Source organism: Pristiophorus japonicus, chromosome 4 (assembly GCF_044704955.1).
Source record: "Pristiophorus japonicus isolate sPriJap1 chromosome 4, sPriJap1.hap1, whole genome shotgun sequence".
Classification (NCBI taxonomy): Eukaryota; Metazoa; Chordata; class Chondrichthyes; family Pristiophoridae; genus Pristiophorus; species Pristiophorus japonicus.
Window position 1 is genome coordinate 44,775,598 of NC_091980.1, and position 24,839 is coordinate 44,800,436.

At 42.5% G+C, this 24,839-nt stretch overlaps 1 protein-coding gene across 4 annotated transcripts in view; it reads right to left on the reverse strand.

The window, feature by feature from the left end:
• Nucleotides 1-3,526: 3,526 nt before the first annotated feature.
• The window catches only part of LOC139262042 (gamma-aminobutyric acid receptor subunit gamma-2-like), a 161,906-nt gene continuing 140,593 nt past the window's right edge, over nt 3,527-24,839 (reverse strand). For 3 of the 4 annotated variants that reach the window (XM_070877203.1, XM_070877202.1, XM_070877204.1), the window contains one exon: nt 3,527-5,230. In XM_070877203.1, the coding sequence (XP_070733304.1) occupies nt 4,955-5,230 (276 nt within the window). In that variant the 3' untranslated portion in view covers nt 3,527-4,954. The remainder of the gene's footprint in view (nt 5,231-24,839) is intronic. The other variant, XM_070877205.1, reaches the window with a different exon arrangement.

The window sequence follows — 24,839 nt, forward strand, 5'->3', positions numbered from 1 at the left end:
GCCTCCAGTATTGGCCTCATGCACTGGGATTCCCTTGCTAAACTGCTCCGCCTCTCAAACTCAATCTCCTCCTTTAAGGCACTCCTTAGAAACCACCTCTTTGACCAAGGTTTTTGTCACCTGCCCTAATATCTTCTTCTTTGGCTTGGTGTCCATTTTTTTGGATTACATCTCTAGTAAGTGCTTTAGAACATTTATTTACATAAATGTAAGTTGTTGTGTTGTCTTGTGTAAATAAAGAAATTATATTTCTTGAAGATAATTCTCTTCAAAATATGTGTTTCTATTGAGCACATGAAAGCAGACATGAAAGCAGTAAGCCTCTGTTGATCCAAGTCATGACAACCACAAATAGGTAGTGACCAAAGTGCTGTTGTTAATTGAAAAATTAATTCAGAAAGAGAGACTCCAGTCATTCCATTCGACTCTGGTAAGTTGCTTAATCACACAAAGCCAGGCAACTGCATAAATAATCTACCCCTACATATGAATTAATGTGAAAAGTTCAGAGTACGATCATAGAATGGTTACAAAATGGAAGAAAGCCATTCGGCCCGTCGAGCCCATGCCAGCTCTCTGCAAGAGCACCTCAGCTAGTCCCACTCTCCTGTCCATTCCCCATAGCCCTGCAAATTATTTTTCTTTCAGGTACTTATCTAACTCTCTTTTGAAAGCTGTGATTGAGTCTGCCTCCACCACCCTTTCAGGCAGTGCATTCCAGATCCTAACCACTCTCTGCGTAAATTTTTTTATCTTAGAAACATAGAAACATAGAAAATAGGTGCAGGAGCAGGCCATTCAGCCCTTCTAGCCTGCACCGCCAGTCAATGAGTTCATGGCTGAACATGAAACTTCAGTACCCCCTTCCTGCTTTCTCGCCATAACCCTTGATCCCCCGAGTAGTAAGGACTTCATCTAACTCCCTTTTGAATATATTTAGTGAATTGGCCTCAACTACTTTCTGTGGTAGAGAATTCCACAGGTTCACCACTCTCTGGGTGAAGAAGTTTCTCCTCATCTCGGTCCTAAATGGCTTACCCCTTATCCTCAGACTGTGACCCCTGGTTCTGGACTTCCCCAACATTGGGAACATTCTTCCTGCATCTAACCTGTCTAAACCCGTCAGAATTTTAAACATTTCTATGAGGTCCTATCTCATCCTGCTGAACTCCAGTGAATACAAGCCCAGTTGATCCAGTCTTTCTTGATAGGTCAGTCCCGCCATCCCGGGAATCAGTCTGGTGAATCTTCGCTGCACTCCCTCAATAGCAAGAATGTCCTTCCTCAAGTTAGGAGACCAAAACTGTACACAATACTCCAGGTGTGGCCTCACCAAGGCCCTGTACAACTGTAGCAACACCTCCCTGCCCCTGTATTCAAATCCCCTCGCTATGAAGGCCAACATGCCATTTGCTTTCTTAACCGCCTGCTGTACCTGCATGCTAACCTTCAATGACTGATGTACAATGACACCCAGGTCTCGTTGCACCTTCCCTTTTCCTAATCTGTCACCATTCAGATAATAGTCTGTCTCTCTGTTTTTACCACCAAAGTGGATAACCTCACATTTATCCACATTATACTTCATCTGCCATGCATTTGCCCACTCACCTAACCTATCCAAGTCACTCTGCAGCCTAATAGCATCCTCCTCGCAGCTCACACTGCCACCCAACTTAGTGTCATCCGCAAATTTGGAGATACTGCATTTAATCCCCTCGTCTAAATCATTAATGTACAATGTAAACAGCTGGGGCCCCAGCACAGAACCTTGCGGCACCCCACTAGTTGCCTTTGGTTATTTTGTCGCTCACCTTAAATCAGTGTCCTCTGGGTCTCAGCCCTTCTGCCAATGGGAACAGTTTCTCACTATCTACTCTGTCCAGAGTCCTCATGATTTTGAACACCCCCATCAAATCTCCTCTCAATCTTCTCTGTCCTAAGGAGAACAACTCCAGCTTTCCAGTCTATCCACGTAACTGAAGTCCCTCGGCTCTGGAATCATTGTCGTAAATCTTTTCTGCACCCTCTCTAAGGCCTTTACATCCTTCCTAAAGTGCGGTGTCCATAATTGGACACAATACTCCAATTGAGGCCGAACCAGTGCTTTAAACAGGTTCATCATAATTTCCACACTTTTATACTCTATGCCGCCATTCAACCGTTCACTACTACTCGCTGTTTCCTGTCACTTAGCCCATTTCGTAGCCATGCTGCCATTGTCCCTTTTATTCCACGGGCTTCAACTTTACTGGCAAGCCGATTATGTGGCACCTTTGTCAAACACTTTTTGGAAATCCATGTACACCACGTCAAGTGCATTGCCCTCATCAACTGCAACCCTCTCTGTTACCTCATCAACAAACTCAATCAAGTTTGTTAAACACAATTTGCCTTTAACTAATCAGTGCTGGCTTTTCTTAATTAATCCACAGTCCAAGGGCCTGTTAATTTTGTCCCTGATTATTGTTTCTAAAAGCTTTCCCACTACCGAGGTTAAACTAACTGGCCTGTAATAGCTGGGTTTATCTTTACAGCATTTTTCGAACAAGGGTGTAACATTTGTAATTCTCCAATCCTCTGGCACCACCCCCATTTCTAAGGAGGATCGGAAGATTATGGCCAGTACCTCTGCAATTTCTTCCTTCACTTCCCTCAGTGTCCAAGGATACATCCCATCCGATCCTGGTGACTTATCTACTTTAAGTACAGCCAGCCTTTCTAGTACCTCATCTTTATCAATTTTTATCTCCTCTATGGCCTCCTTCACTATGTCTCTGGCAGCATCTTCTTCCTTGGTGAAGACAGATGCAAAGTACTCATTTAATACTTCAGCCATACCCTCTGTCTCCATGCGTAGGTCTCCTTTTTGGTCCCTAATTGGCCCCACCCCTCCTCTTACTACCCGTTTACTATTTATTGCCTATAGAAGACTTTTGGATCACCTTTTATGTTACCTGCCATTCTATTCTCATACCATGTCTTTGCCTCTCTTATTTTTGTTTTCACTTCCCCTCTGAACTTTCTGTATTTAGCCTGATTCTCAGATTGCAAAAATTGTATTTTATGAGCCCTTTTATTGTAGGTTTCTTATGTAAAAGATTACCCCACATTTGCCCCTTTCTGCATTTGGAATTTTTCATTTCTCAGTAACAATCCCACAATTTGGGATCAATGCTGCCTTTGATGTTTAGATCATTGTGCCGTTCAAAAGTGTGGTGCGACTGTTGACCATTGAGTTCCCCAGATGCCTGGTATTAAGCCAGTAGTTAAGTTGAAGGTGATAAATGCCCATCTGTCTCAAAGCAAAATGATACAAACTTTTACTTAATTGCATAACCCTGACAAGCACATTGCCTTGGTATGTGTTAATATTAAAATATTAATGAGCTATAAACTGAATCACTGGTCAGCAATGAGTGTCTGTCATTGAAAGCATCCGCATTCCAGCACAATCAATGATATTCATGTTGCAGTGGATATGTATAAGTGAACAGTCTGTCACTACTGGATCAGTCTATTCCTGTATTTTATTAGTATCACCAAGTATGAGGCTGCTACAGCTGTTTAATTACAGATATTGTATAAAACTTTACATGAAACTGTCAAGATGTGCATCAATATCGTAATAGTGCAACATGCGAGTGTCATGTGTGCAAAGAATTTGGAAACCATGAGGTCAGATCTCAAGCAGTCTCAAAACAGGAAGTACATCTGTGATCCTTTCATTGGCACTATGGTACCAATACTGGTACATACAACACCTGTGCTTTGACAGATATTTGCAACTTTTGCTGAAACATATTACATTTCAACATGTGGCTGCTGTTGCCCACATAGCAAGGTTTTTCAATCTCAAGCGATGAATATGGGAAGATGGTAAATACAGACCAGGCACCTCCTCATGATGAAGAACAGTAAAGATCAGGTTACGTCCTCCATCCTAGGATTCTTTGACCAACTTTGTCTCCGAGCACCTAGTTACAGTACAGAACTGATAGTGGCCTGGGAGTTACCAGCCTGTCCTCTTGTCTGGCTAATGGTGTGTAGTACCCAGGAGGCACCAATGAGAGGGAAAGTTACATCATTATCACAAACTCATGATAATCAGCCTTCTTATCAACCTGCTCTTATTAGTGGTCCTTCTTATTAGGGTTACAGCCCCTCAACTGGCTAAAATCGCTAATTTTACTTAAAATGCGGACAGTCTCTATTGTAGCAGAAGGCTTTATAACGAGAGAAAAAAAAGCATTGGAAATATACACCCGATCTGTCAGCATCTGAAGATTTATTGCGATGTAGGGGTTTTGCTCCTTTCCTTTTTCAGTTCTGATGAAGGATAAACGCATCATTTCTCTAGAGACACTAATAGACATGCTGAGTATTTCAGCATTTTCTGTTTTAACTTTAAAACTTGCTTCACTGTATTTCACGCTTTTTTAGAATTTGATTTGGTTTTAAATAATATAGTTTACTAATAGTAGCTTCCCAAATCATAGCAAAGAATACACTAGGACAGTGGAAAAAAATCATAGATAGATGAGCTTGTTTAGGATTTTTTCATTTCTTTGTCCCCTACATCAGGAAAGCATAGTGCTGAGCAACGTTCCAAAGCTATAGGTATCCATTAACCTGACACCAGTGCAAATCTAACTCCAAAAGTGCTTTTCTGGCCACTTTTTGTGCCAAGAAAGCTGATAAGTAACTGAGTTTGGCTTGCCACACAATTCATTTATAATACAGTCCTCCAGAGACACAGAAAAAAATGTTTTTTTAAAAAAGTCTTCATAGCATTTTTGTTCCAGAAATATAAACATGCACTGAATTTTCAATCACCAATCTGTGTAAGACATACTTAAAAATTTACAACTTTTTCCCCCCCTTAACTGTTTTTACACATGGTCTTAATGAATGACCAGCAGGTAAGGCCTATGTTTCTGCCTGCTCTTCCTGTTTACAGATAAAGGTAGCCTACCCAGTAGACCAAGTTAAACAAACCAAAGGCTGTGGGGAAGAAGATACGGGCATACGAGTCAATTTTGGTGACACGAATGTGTAGCCTCCCCTGCCTCCACGCTCCCGTACGGCACTCATCGAAACAGCAGAAGAAACTGGTGCAGTCCTTGCCATCCAGACACTCATATCCATATTCTTCATCTCGCTCTTGCAGGTGAGAGGCATTATTCATCTGGACAGCAGCTGATCTAGGGCGGATATCAACAGTAGGCGCCTATAATCGTTTCAAGAGAAAAAAAACTTCAGTTAGCCATTGAGAGAAAGAAAATGTACAATCAAAAAAAGAATTGTGCATCTCGGTGCTCTTCTAAGGTAGAGAATGTCATTGCTAAAGAAGGTGGCACTTGGCATTCTTACATCATGTGTAGTTTAGGTTAGACATGGGATAAAACTTCCTCTATTGTACCCAGCAATGCATCCTGACCCCAGACTTTCAAGAAAACACCTCACTGCACCTTGTGTGTGATTTATGTCAAATTAATGCACAAATATGGGATACTTTGCAAAGCTAAGCTGTGTACACATATCCACTAGGAACCAGATTTCACTTTGTGCCCTTACAGACAGGATGTTCATCCTTCCGGTCTGGGCATACTGAGGGAATGGTGTATTATTGGAGGGATCAGGTGCTGTCTTTTCAATGATAAGCTCTCTGGACTAAATGCAATTGTTAAATATTGTTACTTGATAAACCTGTGATGATTACATCCCGTGATTAGACAGCAAATTTTTAGTTGTACAAACTCCTTCCAAATGCTTTCACTAGCCCCCCAACCCCCAAGCTGGCATACACATTCTTATGGCTATCTGTACGCAGCCCCTCTGCCATGTGGGTGTCTGAATTTTAAGTTTAAAAATTGTACTTTTTTCTTATACCACACTACTGTAAAAATAGTGCATACAGGAATGTAGTGCAATCATGCTAAGAGTCATACATGAACTTTGCAAATCAAAAGTTATACGTTTTTAACCATTTATATGAGGTTGGTAACTGCAATATTTTGAATCGTACATTCAAAATAGGACAGGATCAGAGGGCATTTTTGTTCATAGGCTGAAAATGGGCCTGAAAATTGTAAACCCAATTAATGTGAAATCATAGACCGAGTTTATTGCAGATTTGCTTGAACAATAAGTTAGATTAGAAAAAGAGATCAATTAGCTTTCAATGTTTGGCCTGTTAAAGATAAAAAATATTGCATTATGCAGAAAAAAAGTCACATGTATCATTTAGTCTATGGATACTCAGTTTAATAACCCTCACCTAGTAGTTGGTGAAGATGGCAGGTAGAGGTTTACGCAGCATTCTTGACATGTTTCCGCCTTCCACTCTCATAACCTACTTGAAATCTGGCTCGGGAAGGCTGTTTGTTCCAGAGAAGAAGGGGTCTAATTTAAATGGCGAAGTCATATCCTAATGATGTCATCGGGACTAGCATGCCATTTTAACGGCGTGCCGACTAATAGCCACACAATCTCGGACTTGCCAACTATATCAGGAGATGGAGGGTGTGGTGGTGGGGTTGGGGGGGGAGAGGGGGAGTATATATCATGCTAATAGTCCTCAAAGTCACCACAGCCATGGCATTTTAAGCAACTGGCTCCTTTCAGTCTGCAAAAGTGGACATCAGTTGCATCTCCCAGTCTGCAGTTCATAGCTGCATTAAGCAGGTGATCGATGCCCTCTTTGCCAGGGCCAAGCAGTTCATCACTTTCCTCACTGACTTCAACAGGAAAAAGCACTTGCTTTTGCAGCGGTACCTGGCTTTCCTTGTGTGCAGTGTGTGATTGACTGTACACTAAAGTCAATGGAAATGAAAATGTAGCAGTGTGTAAAATGGGCTGCCCATTCACTGTCACCTATTTTGCCGCACTTAATTAACCCCCGCCCCATATGTCCCAATGATTTTGGACCATAGGACTGTGCAATAATAATGTACAGTACAAGAACTATTCATCACAATGCATGTAACAGTGAGGAGGAAGTTGCTCCCACATTTATACCAGCCCTAAAGCATTTAATTTGTGTGTGTGTTAGTTTAGAGTAGGCAGATTTTGGTATAAGAGAGATGATTCTGCAATCCTGTGCACCTAGTGGGGAAGGAATGCTTGCAGGAGCGTAGGTTTGCAATAGGGTGGTAACATAGCCTTGATTCTCCCACCTAATCTACTTATGAACACAACTTCCTGCTGGCAGTGAATCACCTTGAATAAGCCTTATTAAGAATCTTAAATAACATGCAATTACTATTGAAATAAAATACATAAGCTCTGACCCTTTCCAAGTGGGTTTCAATGACACTTTGCAGTAATACTGGAATTTCATACAAATGTATTCATCATATTAGTTATATATAGATATACATTAGTCGTGTTTGACTAACTTAATTGAATTTTTCGAGGAGGTAACCAGGAGGGTCGATGAAGGCAAAGCGTATGATGTAGTGTATATGGATTGTAGCAAAGCTTTTGATAAGGTCCCAATTGGCACACTGGTCATAAAAGTAAAAGCCCATGGGATCCAGGGCAAAGTGGCGAGTTGGATCCAAAATTGGCTCAGAGGCAGGAAGCAAAGGGTAATGGTTGATGGGTGTTTTTGTGACTGGAAGGATGTTTACAGTGGGGTTCCGCAGGGCTCAGTGCTAGGTCCCTTGCTTTTTGTGATATACAGCAATGATCTGGACTTAAATATAGGGGGTATGATTAAGAAGTTTGTAGATGATACTAAAATAGGCTGTGTGGTTGATAATGAAGAAGAGAGCTGCGGACTGCAGGAAGATATCAATCAACTGGTCAGGTGGGCAGAACAGTGGCAAATGGAATTTAATCCAGAGAAGTGTGAGGTAATACATTTGGGGAGGGCTAACAAGTAAAGGAAATATACATTAAATGGTAGGAGACTGATAAGTGTAGAGGAACAAAGGGACCTTGGAGTGCATATCCACAGATCCCTGATAGATAAGATGGTGAAGAAGGCATATGAAATACTTGCCTTTATTAGCCGAGGCATAGAATACAAGAGCAGGGGGGTTATGCTTGAACTGTATAAAACACTGTTTATGCCACAGCTGTAGTACTGCGTGCAGTTCTAGTCACCGCATTACAGGAAGAATGTGATTGCACTGGAGAGGGTACAGAGGAGATTTACGAAGATGTTGCCGGGAGTGGAGAATCTAAGCTATGAGGACAGATTAGATAGGCTGGATTTGTTTTCATTGGAACAGTGGAGGCTAAGAGAAGACTACATTGAAGTGTATAAAATTATGAGGGGTCTAGATATAGTGGATAGAAAGGGCCTATTTCACTTAACAGAGGAGTCAACAATCAGGGGGCATAAATTTAAAGTAATTGGTGGAAGGTTTAGAGGGGATTTGAGGGGAAATTGCTTCATGCAGAGGGTTGTGCGGGTCTGGAACTCACTGCCTGAAAGGGTGGTAGAGGCAGAAACCCTCACTACATTTAAAAAGTACTTGGATGTGCACCTGACATACCATAACCTGTAGGGACCTAGAGCTGGAAAGTGGGAATAGGCTGGATAACCTCTTGTCAGCCGGCATGGACACAATGGGCTGAAATGGCCTCCTTCTGTGCTGTAAACTTCTATGATTCCATTCTATATCACACAACCCAAGTAAAAAGCATTTTCTATGCCAATAAATGTCCTTTCAGCAAAGTTTTTAACTATAAAAAGGATCACTTGTTTCAAACATTATTAATAATCAGATAAAAGCTGAAGATATCAGATTATTTCTATCTAAAGTTACAATTGAGTGCAATTAGTAATAGGAGATCAACTAAGATGATAAAAGATGATAATTTCCATTATCCATAGGAAGTGTAAGTGTTCAAGCTGTTTTGGGAGTGGTAGATTGATCTGACCTGATTGATAGTTGTGGTCAGAGATTCCGGCCAATCAGTTAGAAAAAGCAAATCCATTGCGGGGATAGACCAAGTGGAGAAATATTCAATAGAAAGAGAAGATCCAGAATGTTTATTTTCAGGAATGCTCATTACCCCAAGTCCACTCACTGAACTAAGATTAGTGGCCAGTATTTTACATATATTTCAAGACAATTTGCATTTAATTATTCTAAGTTGTTTCGGAGATTCTCCCAAGGATTAAGATCTGTACAAAAAGGATACTATTCTCTTTCTTTACTGTGGATTAAGAAGCTAGAAATAATTTCCTTTATTCGTTTCCCCTGCCTTATAACCACTTCCTTTGGCCATGAAGACCATTACTTTAATACAGTTTTACCAAGTATTATTCATTTTATATGCTTGTCCAAGAGCTGATGAGCAGGAGATAAGTGTTCTTAAAGCAAGCAGTCAAAGGTGATGTATTGTTTTTGTACCTTTATTACAGATAGAGTTCCTATCTGCTAAGGTGAAGGCACAACATAATACAGCACGAAGCCATTTAAAAGATGGCACTTGCATCTGCTTCCATGAGTCACCCCCTCAAACTGTCCAGGCCCAACAATTTCACAATAGCTTCTTCTTCCAAACATTTTTGCACTTTAATCTCCTAAACATTAATAGACAGGTTTCTATGACATCTCCTATCAGGTTTGAAAGGTGCTCGATGGGGTATTGACTCTCACTAGGTAAGACTGGAACCAAGCAAGGACAATCTCCCTGAACTGGACAATGGAGGAGAAGCTTTATCGGAGGATAGTGTTGGCAAATGTGTTGAAGACTGTAGTGAGGATAAGGAAGGATAAGTCACATGGTTCATATTGAGACAGTGATAAGATGCTCTACAAATTCATATTTTCTCCTTTTAGGAAACGGAAAGTTGCTGCCTGAACTAAAAACAACGGCCCTTCTAATCGTCACCTGCTAGAAATTAGCAAGAGTTTTTTGTCAATAAAATATGACTTTCAATCGGCCCTTTTTGAATTAGTGATGACTTCAATTTTTATAGCAGGTCAATAAGTTTATTTCCTGCTTGTTAAGCTGCTAAACTGTGGCAATCACACGTCTATTGTGTAAGGTTCTCTAAACTTCACAATGAGTAACTGTCCTAGGGCGACTTAGAGGAAATGTGTTCATACGTCCTTTGCTATTTGTGACCAATTCTTATGATCAAAGACCCTAACAGATAAAATCTGGCCACAGAATCCATTCAAAACACTAAACTTTCAAAATCTTAATATTCACTTCTGATTATTTGGCCTCTAGCTTTTTTGTTTGTTTGTCTAATCAGAATGTAAGAAGTAACTTCAACTTCCTGGGACGAATTTCAATAGAGCATTCAGGCAGTAAAGGTGGCCAAAATGGGGTCTTAAGCTGAACGGCGGTTTAGCTCGCATTTAGCGCAGGATACTGTTATGTATGTCGACCATGTATACTAACTGTATAGCCATATAAGGTGTGCCACCAGAGGGCACTGCGGTGGAAGACCTGAGGGTCACCTGTATAGGTGTGCAGGGCCCAATATAAAAGGCTGCCCAACATGCTTGTGCCTCATTCTGGAGTTACAATAAATAGGACTAAGATCACAACAGCTCAAGTACAATACTAGACCTCGTGGAGTCATTCATAAGAGTATTAAAGACATAACAACTGGCGACAAGATTACGAACTTTCACGCAAAACTGAGTAACGTTGGTGCATTAGAAAAGTTCTCAGAGGGTGGAGATTGGGAAGTTTTTATGGAGCGGCTCGACCAATATTTCATAGCAAACGACCTGGTAGGTGATGATCCGGCCACGCTGGCAGATAAGCGCAGAGCTATCCTGTTGACCAGTTGTGGGCCCGCAGTCTATGGCGTCGTCAGTGATTTGCTTGCACCAGAGAAAACAACGACCAAGTCATACGAGTAGCTGAAAGTGCTAATTCGGGACCAACTCAAACTGAAGAAGAGCATCCTCACGGCCAGGCATCGATTTTATACACACTGCCGCCCTGAGGGCCAGGAAATCGCGAAGTACGCTGCCGACCTCAGGAGGCTGGTAGGAACGTGTGAATTCGGCGCATCCCTCACCGATGTGTTGTGCGACATCTTTGTAATTGGCATTGGTCATGAGGCCCTTCTTCATAGGCTACTGTCTGCCGAAACCACGTCACTCTGTAGAAGGCCATCAGCATCAGCCAGGCATTCATGACCTCAAGCTGCAGCTCCACGCAGATGATGACTCACTCTCAGGACTCAAACCCAGCAAGTTTAAATAGAATGGCGCCTTTCACCGGCAGAACTGTTGAATGTGAATCTGCCCAGGGCAGAGCATACAGGCCCCTGAGTCCTTTAACTTGAGACCGCCGAGGAGTGAAAGTGTAAGTCGAGTAGCACCATGCTAGCGTTGCGGAGGTAATCACATGGCTCATCAGTGTCGGTTCTGAGACTATGTGTGCAAAGGCTGCAGCACAAAGAACTACCTCCAGTGAATGTGCAAAAGAGCTGTGACTCACCACGTGGAAGAGGAGTCACCAGATGGTTGTAAATCCAGCGCAGATTACGAGGAGATGGCTGGAGAGGCAGCTCAGTCCCAGGATGAAGTATATGGAGTATATATCAGCACCACAGATTGTCCTCCAGTGATAAAGGAAGTCGAGATAAATGGCATTCCAGTCTTCATGGAAGTGGACACGGGGGCGAGTCAGTCAGTAATGAGCCAGGAAGCCTTGAGAGACTATGAAACAATCAAGCTGAACGACCTAAGCTGGTTCCGGTTCAAGCAAAGCTGCGCATCTACATGAAGGAACTGCTATCAGTTGTTGGTAGTGCGGATGTAAGAGTATCCCATTATGGCGAGGTGCATAATTTACCATTATGGATTGTTTCAGGTGATGGACCAAAGTTAATTGGAAGAAGATGGATGGGGAAGATTCATTGGAACTGGGAAGACTTCATCCCTCCAGCGATCGATGTCCCCCATGCTCAGAGGCAGAGCTTCGGTTGGACCAGGCACCGGAGAGCAGATTCGCGCAGCCCCTGAGGCACAGACCGCTCATCACGACTGCGTGACGATGATCCGGCCGAGACGACCCGAACGCACCTTCCCGGTTTCAGTGGCAGGACTCCTGTGGAAAGAAGATCGTGCAGTCGACACCATGGATAGGGAAAAGATGGTGTCCAAACCACGAGATGCCGCGCTACTGGAGCAACGACATGTGGTTCCACGCAAGGAAGACGATTGGGGTAAAAGTAGTAAGGTCATTCTAAAGGAGGCCAGCAACCCGCCATTTTTGAATGAACTGCTTGAAATTGGTAACCAATGTAAAAGTCCAGCTGTAACGAGCAAAATGTTGTTGAGCGATGTCGGGTGCAAATTGCAATCAGCCAATGTAGCGGACGAACACCTAACAGTCGTATACAGATCAAGCGGGCTACCCAATGCTGTAGCCAGCATCCCCGGGACCAGAACGATGTATCATAAAGTGTCCCCACAGCTGACAGAAGTAGACAAGCTGCAGAGTAAACGAATCCCGGAGAGCAGAGGCACCGGTAGCGATACCCTGCCTCAGATTGGTTTAACATTGCAGGCACCCGATGGCATGAACCGCCACAGGTCAGAAACAGTGAACTGTGCCTATGCTTGCAGTCGGCTACTGTCGCCCACCACCCGGGTGGAAAAGGTGCAGCCCACAAACAGACTCGCCACCACGGCAATGCCCAAGAGCGAAGGGTCACCCGCAACGGCTCCTCCGAACGGGACCTGGACCAGCCAGGATCCCAAACTAGAGAGTGCTCACAACAGTGCTCGCAAGGAAAGCGAGTCAGCATTCCCCTGTGAACTGCTAGACAAGACGAGGCAGCCCCACCGTCGCTTAGACAAAACGCTCACATGCTCAGACCGCTTCCCAGGGAGCTGCAGCAACACTGTGCAAACGAAAAGGACAGGGAGGTCACAGACACATCAGCTGCCTTTGGGCCTGGACGACACTAGGAGTAACGGCAAGAGCCCTGAGCTCCGGCAACTCGAGCAAAATGAGCTCACCTCGCCTACAGACCCACTAGCATGGGGCGCTGTGCTACCACCAGACAACCCGGATCTCATCCGGCCGTGCTGGAACTAGACTGTCCTTGTGTACCTGTACTGATATACCTGTACTGATCATGTAAATGTACCACACAAAAAGAAACGCAACTGTACTAAGATGTAAATGTAAACCCATGTGATGAATTTGAATGCAACTTGCCAGTAACGGGCCATTAGCATGATCTCTGTGTGTGGGGGGTAGAATGGAGTAGACATGGACTCACAACCAGAAACCACTGGGACCTCCGCTAGCAACAAATCTCACTACCAACCCACCCAAACTAGAAGCAACCCTCCAATGGTCAACCAGGAAGAGCAAAGCCCAGGTCACCGTCAATGTATGAGTCAATTTGTATTAAAGACTTGGGGGGAAGTGATGTCATGGTATGTAGACCATGTGTACTAACTGTATAATCACATAAGGTGTGCCACCAGAGGGCACTGGGTTGGGAGACCTGAGGGTCACCTGCATAGGTGTACAGGGCCCAGTATAAAAGGCTGCCCACCATGCTTGTGCCTCACTCTGGAGTTACAATAAATGGGACAAAGGTCACAACAGCTCAAATACAATACTAGATCTCATGGAGTCATTCATAAGAGTTTTAAAGACATAACAGACACCATCTTGGTAAAGGAGTTGAAGCTTGTGCTATGAATGGTAGCCTGGAGGCTCGTTAAGGGCTAACTGCCACTTAAAATGCCTGCTAGCACTCAGTAAAGAGGCTGCCCGGCATTTTGGTGGCTATGGCTTGTCCTAACGACCTTTTCAAGTGGCACTTAAAAGAATACTCACAATTTCATGTACACTTGCTGCTGGAGCTGTGAAGAGGACCTCTGAAACAGATCGGGATACTTTCTGGGACACTTTGTTAAGACTTCACCAATACTCTAGCAACATTTATATCAGAAATTCTTTGAGGACTTCACCTAAAAAGAGTAAGTGCTGTTCTACTACACCTTATAGGCATCACCAGGAGAAAGGGAGTGCTGGGTCACGGGTATCTTGCTCGAGGTCTCGCTTAATCTGGATGAGGATTGCGGGGAGGACATGAGGCTAGGCAGAGCAGCACCAGCTGCTGCAGGAAATAGGGACAGGAGAGCCAGACGACAATTGAATCCCCCATGGGTACAGGACATCCTCTTCCTCTGGACCTCCTCCACCAAGACCTCCAGCGCCGTATCCGAGAACCTGTGTGCCCTCTCACTCAGTCCCTGAGCTATCCTGCAAAGTGCTGCTGTGTTCCAGCCAGAGCACTCCACACCATCAGTGGAAGTGGGTGCAAGGATCCCACCGACACTGCTTCACGGACATTGTGTTTAATCAGCACTTGAGTGCTAAACCTGCAGATGTCTGGTTTAGCATTTCCAGGCAAGTTCAATTTATGGTAATCAGCAATTAGGACCAAAATTGTATGCTAAATCCAGACTTTCAAACAGGCGTGTCTTATTCGCACAGCACTCATTTAGCATCTATTTTCACCCTTTGGCTAAAATAAGCCCCCATGTCTCTTGCTCACAAAAAAGATGGTATGATTTCAGTAAAAACTTAGGGGTAGATTTTTGATTGGCCACCAAGGCTTAAAAATGGCACTAAAGATCAGTCTCCTGTTACAGAAACTGGACAATTTCCTTTGTGGAGATGGAAATCAGCCAGTTTCGATAATAGGCTGCCGATTCACAATGCCAGTTTTATGCTCATGTGGCAATTTAAAAATCTACTCTATAGATTTTCTTCTTGATATAAATGGAATGAAAATCGGATGGATTATATAAAGGGTGAGTGATCTGTTCCATCAAATTACCGGGGTGAAGGCAAAAATCTACTTCATTATATTCTAAGAGATCGTCAATTGCTCCTTCCATAACCTTTAGAAGAGGTGCATCATAGAAATTTGTTAATGTGTCATGTCTTTCAAAATCCAAGGCCTTGGCATAATGGTACAAATAAAAGACTGAGATTGTGAACTTGATTGTTTCTGTGAAGTGAATGAATTAATTGATGTGATTAAATTATTGAAAGTACAAAGAGAGATTAACTACCTTTAAAAATTAGAAATGATGGAATGATAAAAGTCAGTCGGCCCACCGAGAAATATGAAATTAAAGAGGAAAAATCCTTTAAATGGCTGTTATTGGCTTATAGTGGCCTAGAAATCCCAGTTTCTCCTTCCCACAGGCATTCAACTGGATTCTGGAAAAAAGCGCACCCTACCTGAAGCTACTGCACCTACGAGATATCCCGATCCGGAGGCCACTCCTGACTGTGTGTTGCACATCGGGACGTATGCAAGCCTGGAGCTGCAGTCACATGGCTCTGGGCAGCCAATCAGGTATATAATATTCCCATTCATAGTAACAGGAGTTTCGTAAGTCCAAAACTCCTATTACTATGAATGAGAAACATCCCCAAACACCGAAACACTACATAAAACATTAAAAACACACGTCACATAAATACACTATACAAATTAAAGTTGATGAAAATGTTTTAGAAAAAAAAATATTTGGCTATTTTAAAAAAAAGTTTTGATTATGATTTAAAATAAAATGACCTGAGTGGGCAGGGTTTTTAACATAAATTTTTATTTTAAAATTGTATTTTAATATGTTTTTGATATGTTTTTAAACTCTTTCGCTGGTAAAAGTAGTCTATGCACCTGCTTTCACCAGGCGCATGAGTTTTAAGGACATTTGCAGTGCAAGAGATGGGCAAGTAGCCCAATCTCTGCCATGGGGATGTCCTCGCTTCCGATATGCGGGAGATCTGTCAAGCCAGAAACTTGACAGATCGCAAAAGCTGATTTTCAGCATGCACATTGCACGCTGAAAACCGGCTTTTCCGATGTCTTCCCGGGTCCGTAGAAACTCCGTACGGACCCGGGGAGGTTGCAATTTCTGGGCCCATAATTTTTTTTAAATTATTTAATTTAATAAATGGGAGCAAATATATCCCCGAGCCCTCTTCCCGACAGACTCTTTACAATTGTTTCATGATGGACCATCACTAATTTATTTAATTTGCTGACTGAGGCAAACAACAGTGATAGAATTTCCTAATTGACGAAATTCTGCCAATTCTCTGATTCCTGAAAGCAATAAATTGTAGGCTTTCGAACTAATATTCAACCCTAATCCACTGCATTCCACAAATGCCAATCTTATGGTTAGAATGGGACTGTCATAATATTACATAGGCATCTGAAACTTTATGATTATATTTATCACTATAATCTTGAATCTAATTCATAATAATTTTCCCCGCTTCTTTATAGAAGAGCTAATTGACTTATTACCCAGTTATAATATGAGTCTATTCCATATACTTTATGATTGCAGACATTGGATTGTATCTCTGATGCAAATAGCTTTATTCCTTAAAAAATATGATGAATGATCCTTCAAGTTTCACTGTTAATATGAAGTGAAATTACAATGGAAATGTTAGTCTGTTCTATCACATGCTTACCGAACAGGGTCACAAGAAATGATGCCTGCCACTTTGCCTGACTAATGACTACATTGGATTTCCAGTGGTCAAAATATTTGATATATTTAAATTCTTTCAGGCAAGTTCCTAGCCCATATGTGGGCTGATGCTAGAAGCTAGGAGCTCACCAGAGGATGGGTGGGTATTTTCAAATCAGCAGCCCTTTAAGAGACGCTGATGGATGCAAAAGGAAATGGACACTTAAATGTAAGTGGCTGCATATAGGGACAACAATTTTGTTAACTTTTAAAAGGCTGTCAATATTTGGAATATACATTCTGACCTTTCCAAAGGCTGGTTGTAGCAACAAGTAAAAAAAACCTGGCTAACAAAACTCAGTAGCTGGCTAACCATCCAAATTGATTTTGCCTGCCCAAATTCTACTGGCAGAAATCAACCTTAGAATTTCTTCATAATTTCACTATAGCTGTTAAAAAATAAAACATTCCAAAAATTGAAGTACACCATGCTCAACATAGAGAATATATTAGATTCATTTTTTTATTATTTTGCTGCTCCACTTTAGAACAATTTTCAAAGAATATTTTAATTTGAAATGAAATGTACTGAGACAGGCTTGAAAACTGTAGTCATTATGTCTTCCTATTTTACATAATTCTAATTATTTGATTAAAAATGATTCTCAAGCTCATTATTTTGTTCTTAGGCTAGTTTAATTGCTCATACCTACCAGCTAAAGGCAAAATGGAAACAATTGCAACATTATGTGAAAATTGCAGAATTAAGATGGCGTGGCACATCCTTATTAAACTATTATCGTTGCATTGATATGCATGTAGAGCTATTTCAATTAAAAAGCACATGATGGTTGCGATTTAAATGGGGAGTTGCCCCCATAAAATCCATCTGTTATTCATCCTTCACGGATCCTTTGCCTTAAAAGGCAGCCTATCTGAAGTTTAATTTTGTATACTTTTTATCCCATCTTTCCATTTCCAATATCCCTGTCCATTGAGTCATAAAGAATGAAAACCTAGCTATTAGTTATTAATGACATTGTTAAATCTGGATGTTGGTGCCAGTCCTGCTGCACAGCTGAACTGCAGGATGCATAAAAGGCTCAATGGTAGGTTAGAGGGCAAACCTAGCTGTCCTGTCTAAAGCTATTGCTATTGCAAGCTATTCCTATATGACAACAGTGACTACACGCCAAAAGTACTTCACTGGCTGGCTCATTATGAGTGCTGTTTTTGAGTATATAAATACAGCTATTTCAAAGTATTTACAGTACAGAAACAGAATTCAGCCCAACAGGTCCATGCCGGTGTTTATGCTCCACACGAGCCGAAATGGCACAGACATGGACACACAGAGATACTAGTATGTATAGTGTACATCTTTAACTGCTCGTTAATTTGTTTGGCCCTTCTCTTTCCACAGTGTTGAGAAACAGGACAAAATTTGTGCCAAAGACATATTTTCCTGTATCTAGTTTATATCTTCTTCAAAGTGCAACTTTTTTTTCCAGTTCACTGAGTGCACACTTTTAAAACTGTGTTGCACATTTAGGTACCCAGAAATGGCTAGTTTTAATTGAGAGTTAGCTATCGGACCAAATGACCTATCACTTTCATATAATGGGGATTACTTGACGTCAAGAGATAATGTACGAGTGGCAAGAATATGGAATGGTTGGTCTTAAGGAATATGGATGTATATTGTAGCACCGTTCTTATAATTTCCTTTCTGTGGATGAAAGCTTTTATATGATCTCAATAGTATTGGCCCAGAAATCCCAGCCTCCCCGGGTCCGTACGGAGTGTGTACGGACCCGGGAATGCATTGCAAAAGCCGGTTTTCAGCGCACAATGTACATGTGCTGAAAACCGGCTTTTCCGATCTGTCAAATTTCTGGCTTGATAGATCCTCCATATCTCGGGAGCAAGGACATTTGCAAGGGCAAGATTGTGATATTTACCCATATCTTGCCCAGCGGATGTCCTGAAAACTCTTGCACCTGATAAAAACAGGCGCATAGCCTACTTTTACAGGTGTAAGAGTTTTAAAACACACAAGAAATAATAAAATAAAATTTAAAAAACAAATTTTATTGTTAAAAACCCTCCCCACTATGGTAAGTTTATTTTAAATCATTGTTTAAAAAACTTTAAGAAATCGGGAAAAAAAATATATTTTTTAAATAAGACATAAATAACATTAATTTAAATTAATGTTAAATATGTGGATTTTTTTCTTTTTTTTAGTGTTTTGTGTGTTTGGGTGGTTTTCTCAATCATAATAATGGGAATTCAAACTTACGGTGTTCCCGTTATTATGAATAAGAAAATACTTTACCTGGATTGGCTGCCCAGAGCGATGTGACTGCAGCTCCAGCTCTGCAGATGTCCTGACGTGCACGCGCTCCTATCCGCAGTGAGTGGAGGCCTCAGGACCGGATTGCTAATGGGCGCAGTAAGTTCTGGTAAGTGCACATCTTTCTTCCTTTTTTTAGCTGATTGCCCGCGGAAAGCAGCCGTCCGGGATTTCTAGGCCAATAATTCAGAATTCTGAAACTAGAATTCCATTTTTATCTCAACCCAACTGGCGGGAACAGGTCAGATGAATCATAGAATCATAGAAATTTACAGCACAGAAGGAGGCCAATTTGGCCAATCGTGCCCGTGCCGGCCGACCATGAGCTATCCAGCCTAATCGCACTTTCCAGCTCTTGGTATGTAGCCCTGTAGGTTATGACACTTTAAGTGCACATTCAAATATTTTTTAAATGTGCCGAGGGTTTCTGCCTCTACCACCCTTTCAGGCAGTGAGTTCCAAACCCCCAGCATCTTCTGGGTGAAGAAATTTTGCCTCATATCTCCTCGAAACCACCCCGCAATTACTTCAAATTTATGTCCCCAGGTTGTTGACCCCTCTGGCAAGGGAAACAGGTCATAGAAACAAAGAAACATAGAAAATAGGTGCAGGAGTAGGCCATTCGAGCCTGCACCACCATTCAATAAGATCACGGCTGATCATTCCCTCAGTACCCCTTTCCTGCTTTCTCTCCATACCCCTTGATTACTTTAGCCGTAAGGGCCACAACTAACTCCCTCTTGAATATATCCAATGAACTGGCATCAATAACTCTCTGCGGTAGGGAATTCCACAGGTTAACAACTCTCTGAGTGAAGAAGTTTCTCCTCATCTCAGTCCTAAATAGCCTACCCCTTATTCTAAGACTGTGTCCCCTGGTTCTGGACTTCCTCATCATCGGGAACATTCTTCCCACAGCTAATCTGTCCAGTCCCATCTGAATCTTATACGTTGCTATGAGATCCCCTCTCATCCTTCTAAACTCCAGTGTATAAAGGCACAGTTGATCCAGTCTTTCCTCATATGTCAGTCCCGCCATCCTGGGAATCAGTCTGTTGAACCTTCGCTGCGTTCCCTCCATAGCAAGAACGTTCTTCCTCAGATTAGAAGACCAAAACTGAACACAATATTCCAGGTGAGGCCTCACCAAGGCCCTGTACAACTGCAGTAAGACCTGCCTGCTCCTATACTCAGATCTCCTAGCTATGAAGGCCAACATACCATTTGTCTTCTTCACCGCCTGCTGTATCTCCATGCCAACTTTCAATGACTGATGAACCATGACAGGGCCGTTTCATCTCCCCCTTTCCTAAAGTGCCGCCATTCAGAAAATATTCTGCCTTCATGTTTTTGCCCCCAAAGTGGATAACCTCACATTTATCCACATTATACTGCATCTGCCATGCATTGGCCCACTCACCTAACCTGTCCAAGTCACCCTGCAGCCTTTTAGTGTCCTCCTCACAGCTCACACCATCACTCAGTTTAGTGTCATCTGCAAACTTGGAGATATTACACTCAATTCCTTCATCTAAATCATTAATGTATATTGTAAATAGCTGGGGTACCAGCACTGAGCCCTGCGGCACTCCACTAGTCACTGCCTATCATTCTGAAAAGGACCCGTTTATCCAGACTCTCTGCTTCCTGCCTGCCAATCAGTTCTCTATCCATGTCATACATTACCCCCAATACCATGTGCTTTGATTTTGCACACCAATCTCTTGTGTGGGAGCTTGTCAAAAGCCTTTTGAAAGTCCAAATACACCACATCCACTGGTTCTCCTTTGTCCACTCTACTAGTTACATCCTGAAAAAATTCTAGAAGATTTGTCAAACATGATTTCTCTTTCATAAATCCATGCTGATTTGGACCGATCCTGTCACTGCTTTCCAAATGCGCTGCTATTTCATCTTTAATAATTGATTCCAACATTTTCCCCACTACTGATGTCAGGCTAACCGGTCTATAATTTTCTGTCTCCCTCCTTTTTTAAACAGTGGTGTTACATTAGCTACCCTCCAGTCCATAGGAACTGATCCAGAGTCGATAGACTGTTGGAAAATGATCATCAATGCATCCACTATTTCTATGGCCACTTCCTTAAGTACACTGGGATGCAGACTATCAGGCCCCGGAGAGTTATCGGCCTTCAATCCCATCAATTTCCCTAACACAATTTCCCCCTTTATAAGGATATCCTTCAGTTTCTCCTTCTCACTAGACCCTCGGTCCCCTAGTATTTCCGGAAGGTTATTTGTGTCTTCCTTCGTGAAAACAAAACCAAAGTATTTGATTAACTGGTCCGCCATTTCTTTGTTCCCCATTATAAATTCACTTGAATCTGATGGCAAGGGACCTACGTTTGTTTTCACTAATCTTTTTCTCTTCACCTATCTATAGAAGCTTTTGCAGTCAGTTTTTATGTTCTCAGCAAGCTTCCTCTCATACTCTATTTTCCCCCTCTTAATTAAACTCTTTGTCCTCCTCTGCTGTATTACAAAATTCACCCAGTCCTCAGGTTTCCAGCTTTTTCTGACCAATTTATATGCCTCTTCCTTGGATTTAACACTATCCTTAATTTCCCTTGTTAGCCACAGTTAAGCCACCTTTCCCATTTTATTTTTACTCCAGACAGGGATGTACAATTGTTGAAGTTCATCCAAGTGATCTTTAAATGTTTGCATTTGCCTATCCACCATCAACCCTTTAAGTATCACTCGCCAGTCTATTCTAGCCAATTCACGTCTCATTCCATCGAAGTTACCTTTCCCCAAGTTCAGGACCGTAATCTCTGAATTAACTGTGTCACTCTCCATCTTAATAAAGAATTCTACCATATTATGGTCACTCTTCCCCAAGGGGCCTCGCACAACAAGACTGTTAATTAGTCCTTTCTCATTACACATCACCCAGTCTAGGATGGCCAGCCCTCTAGTTGGTTCCTCGACATATTGGTCTAGAAAACCATCCCTAATACCTCCAGGAAATCCTCCTCCACCGCATTGCTACCAGTTTGGTTAGCCCAGTCAATATGTAGATTAAAGTCGCCCATGACAACTGCTGTACCAAATTGCACGCATCCCTAATTTCTTATTTGATGCTGTCCCCATCCTCATTACTACTGTTTGGTGGTCTGTACACAACTCCCACTAGCGTTTTCTGCCCTTTGGTATTCCGTAGCTCCACCCATACAGATTCCACATCATCCAAGCTAATGTCCTTCCTTACTATTGCATTAATTTCCTCTTTAACCAGCAACGCCATCCCACCTCCTTTTCCTTTCTGTCTATCCTTCCAAAATGTTGAATACCCCTAAATGTTGAGTTCCAGCCTTGGTCACCCTGGAGCTATGTCTCCATGATGCCAATTACATCATATCCGTTAACTACTATCTGTGCAGTTAATTCGTCCACCTTATTCTGAATACTCCTCGCATTGAGGCACAGAGCCTTCAGGCTTGACTTTTTAACACCCTTTGCCCCTTTAGGATTTTGCTGTAATGTGGTCCTTTTTGCTTTTTGCCTTGGGTTTCTCTGCCCTCCACTTTTACTTTTCTTCTTTCTATCTTTTGTTTCTGTCCCCATTCTACTTCCCTCTGTCTCCCTGCATAGGTTCCCATCCCCCTGCCATATTAGTTTAACCCCTCCCCAACAGCACTAGCAAACACTCTCCCGAGGACATTGGTTCCGGTCCTGCCCAGGTGCAGACTGTCCGGTTTGTACTGGTCCCACCTCCCCCAGAACCAGTTCCAATGTCCCAGGAATTTGAATCCCTCCCTTCTGCACCACTCCTCAAGCCACGAATTCATCTGAGCTATCCTGCGATTCCTACTCTAACTAGCATGTGGTACTGGTAGCAATCCTGAGATTACTACTTTTGAGGTCCTACTTTTTAATTCAGCTCCTAGCTCCCTAAATTCGTCTTGTCGGACCTCATCCCATTTTTTACCAATATCGTTGGTACCTATATGCACCACGACAACTGGCTGTATCCCCTCCCACTTCAAAATTTCCTGCACCCGCTCCAAGACATCCTTGACCCTTGCACCAGGAAGGCAACATACCATCCTGGAGTCTCGGTTGCGGCCGCAGAAACGTTTATCTATTCCCCTTACAATAGAATCCCCTATCACTATAGCTCTCCCACTCTTTTTCCTGCCCTCCTGTGCAGCAGAGCCACCCACGGTGTCATGGACTTGGCTGCCGCTGCTCTCCCCTGATGAGTCATCCCCCTCAACAGGACCCAAAGCGGTGTATCTGTTTCACAGGGTGATGACCGCAGGGGACCCCAGTACTACCTTCCTTCCACTGCTCTTCCTGTTGGTCACCCATCCCCTATCTGGCTGTGTAATCTTTACCTGCCGTAAGACCAACTCACTAAACGTGTTATTCAGCACGTTTAGTGAGTATCTCAGCATCGTGGATGTTCCAGAGTGAATGCGGTCTGTCAGGAGCTGCAGCCGGATACACTTCCCGCATATGTAGTCGTCCCTGACTTCCCACGTAGTACAGGAGGAGCATAACATGTGTCCAAGCTCTCCTGCCATGACTTAACCCTTAGATTAACTTAATTTGGCAATAATAATGCTAAAGGTTACTTACGGATAAAGAAAAGAAAAAGAAAACACGACTAACCAATCACCAGCCAATCACTTACCCCCTTGGCTGCGATGTCACCTTTTGATTTCTTTCTACTTCTTTTTTGCCTTCCTATCCATTCTATCCAGGCCCCTCATAATTTTATACACCTCAATCAGGTCTCCCCTCAGTCTCCTCTGTTCAAAAGAAAACAGACCCAGCATCTCCAATCTTTACTCATAGCCAATATTCTCCAATCCAAGCAACATTCTTGTAAATCTCCTCTGCACCCTTTCCAATCACATCTTTCCTGTAATGTGGTGACCAGAACTGTACACAGTACTCCAGCTGTGGAATAACCAGTTTTTTATACAGTTCAAGCATATCTTCCCTGCTCTTGTATTCCATGCCTCAACTAATAAAGGCAAGTATTTCATATGCCTTCTTAACCATTTTATCCACCTGGCCTGCTACTTTCAGGGGTATGTGGACATGCACTCCAAGGTCCCTTTGTTCCTCTACACTTTTCAGTGCCATACCATTTAATGTATATTCCCTTACCATGTTAGAACTCCGCAAATGCATTCACTCACACTTATCCAGTTGCTACTGCTCTGCCCACCTGACCAATTGATTGATTTCTTTGTGCAGTCCGCAGCTTTCTTCTTCATTATGTACCACACAGCCTATTTCAGTGCTATCTGCAAACTTCTTAATCATATCCCCAACATTCAAGTCCTGGTCATTGATATATAGCACAAAAGCAGAGGACCCAGGACTGAGCCCTGCAGAACCCCACTGGATACAGCCTTCCAGTTACAAAAACACCCATCAACCATTAGACTTTGCTTTCTGCCTCTGAGCCAACTTTGGATCCAACTTGCCACTTTGCCCTGGATCCCATGGACTATTACTTTCATGACCAGTCTGCCATGTGGGACCTTACCAAAAGTTTTGCTAAAATCCATATACACTACATCATACGCACTGCCCTTTCGAAAAATTCAATCAAGTTAGTCAGAAAAGTCCTTTCCTTAACAAATCCATGCGGATTATCTTTGATTCATCCATCTTTCCAAATGAAGATTTATCCTGTCCCTCAGGATTTTTTCCAATAATTTCTCCACCACTGAGATTAGGCTGACTGGCCTGTAATTACTCAGTCAATCCATTTCTCCTTTTTAAAACAATGGTACGACATTAGCAGTTCTCCAGTCATCTGGCACCTCACCTGTAGCCAGAGAGGGATGGAAAATAATGGTCAGAGCCTCTGCTATTTCTTCTTTTGCTTCTCTTAACAGCCTGGGATACATTTCATCTAGGTCTGGGGAGTTATCCACTTTCAAAGCTGCTAAGCCCCTTAATATTTCCACTCGCACTATGATTATCTTGTCTAATATTTCACACTCCTCCTCCCTCATTGCAAAGTTTGCATC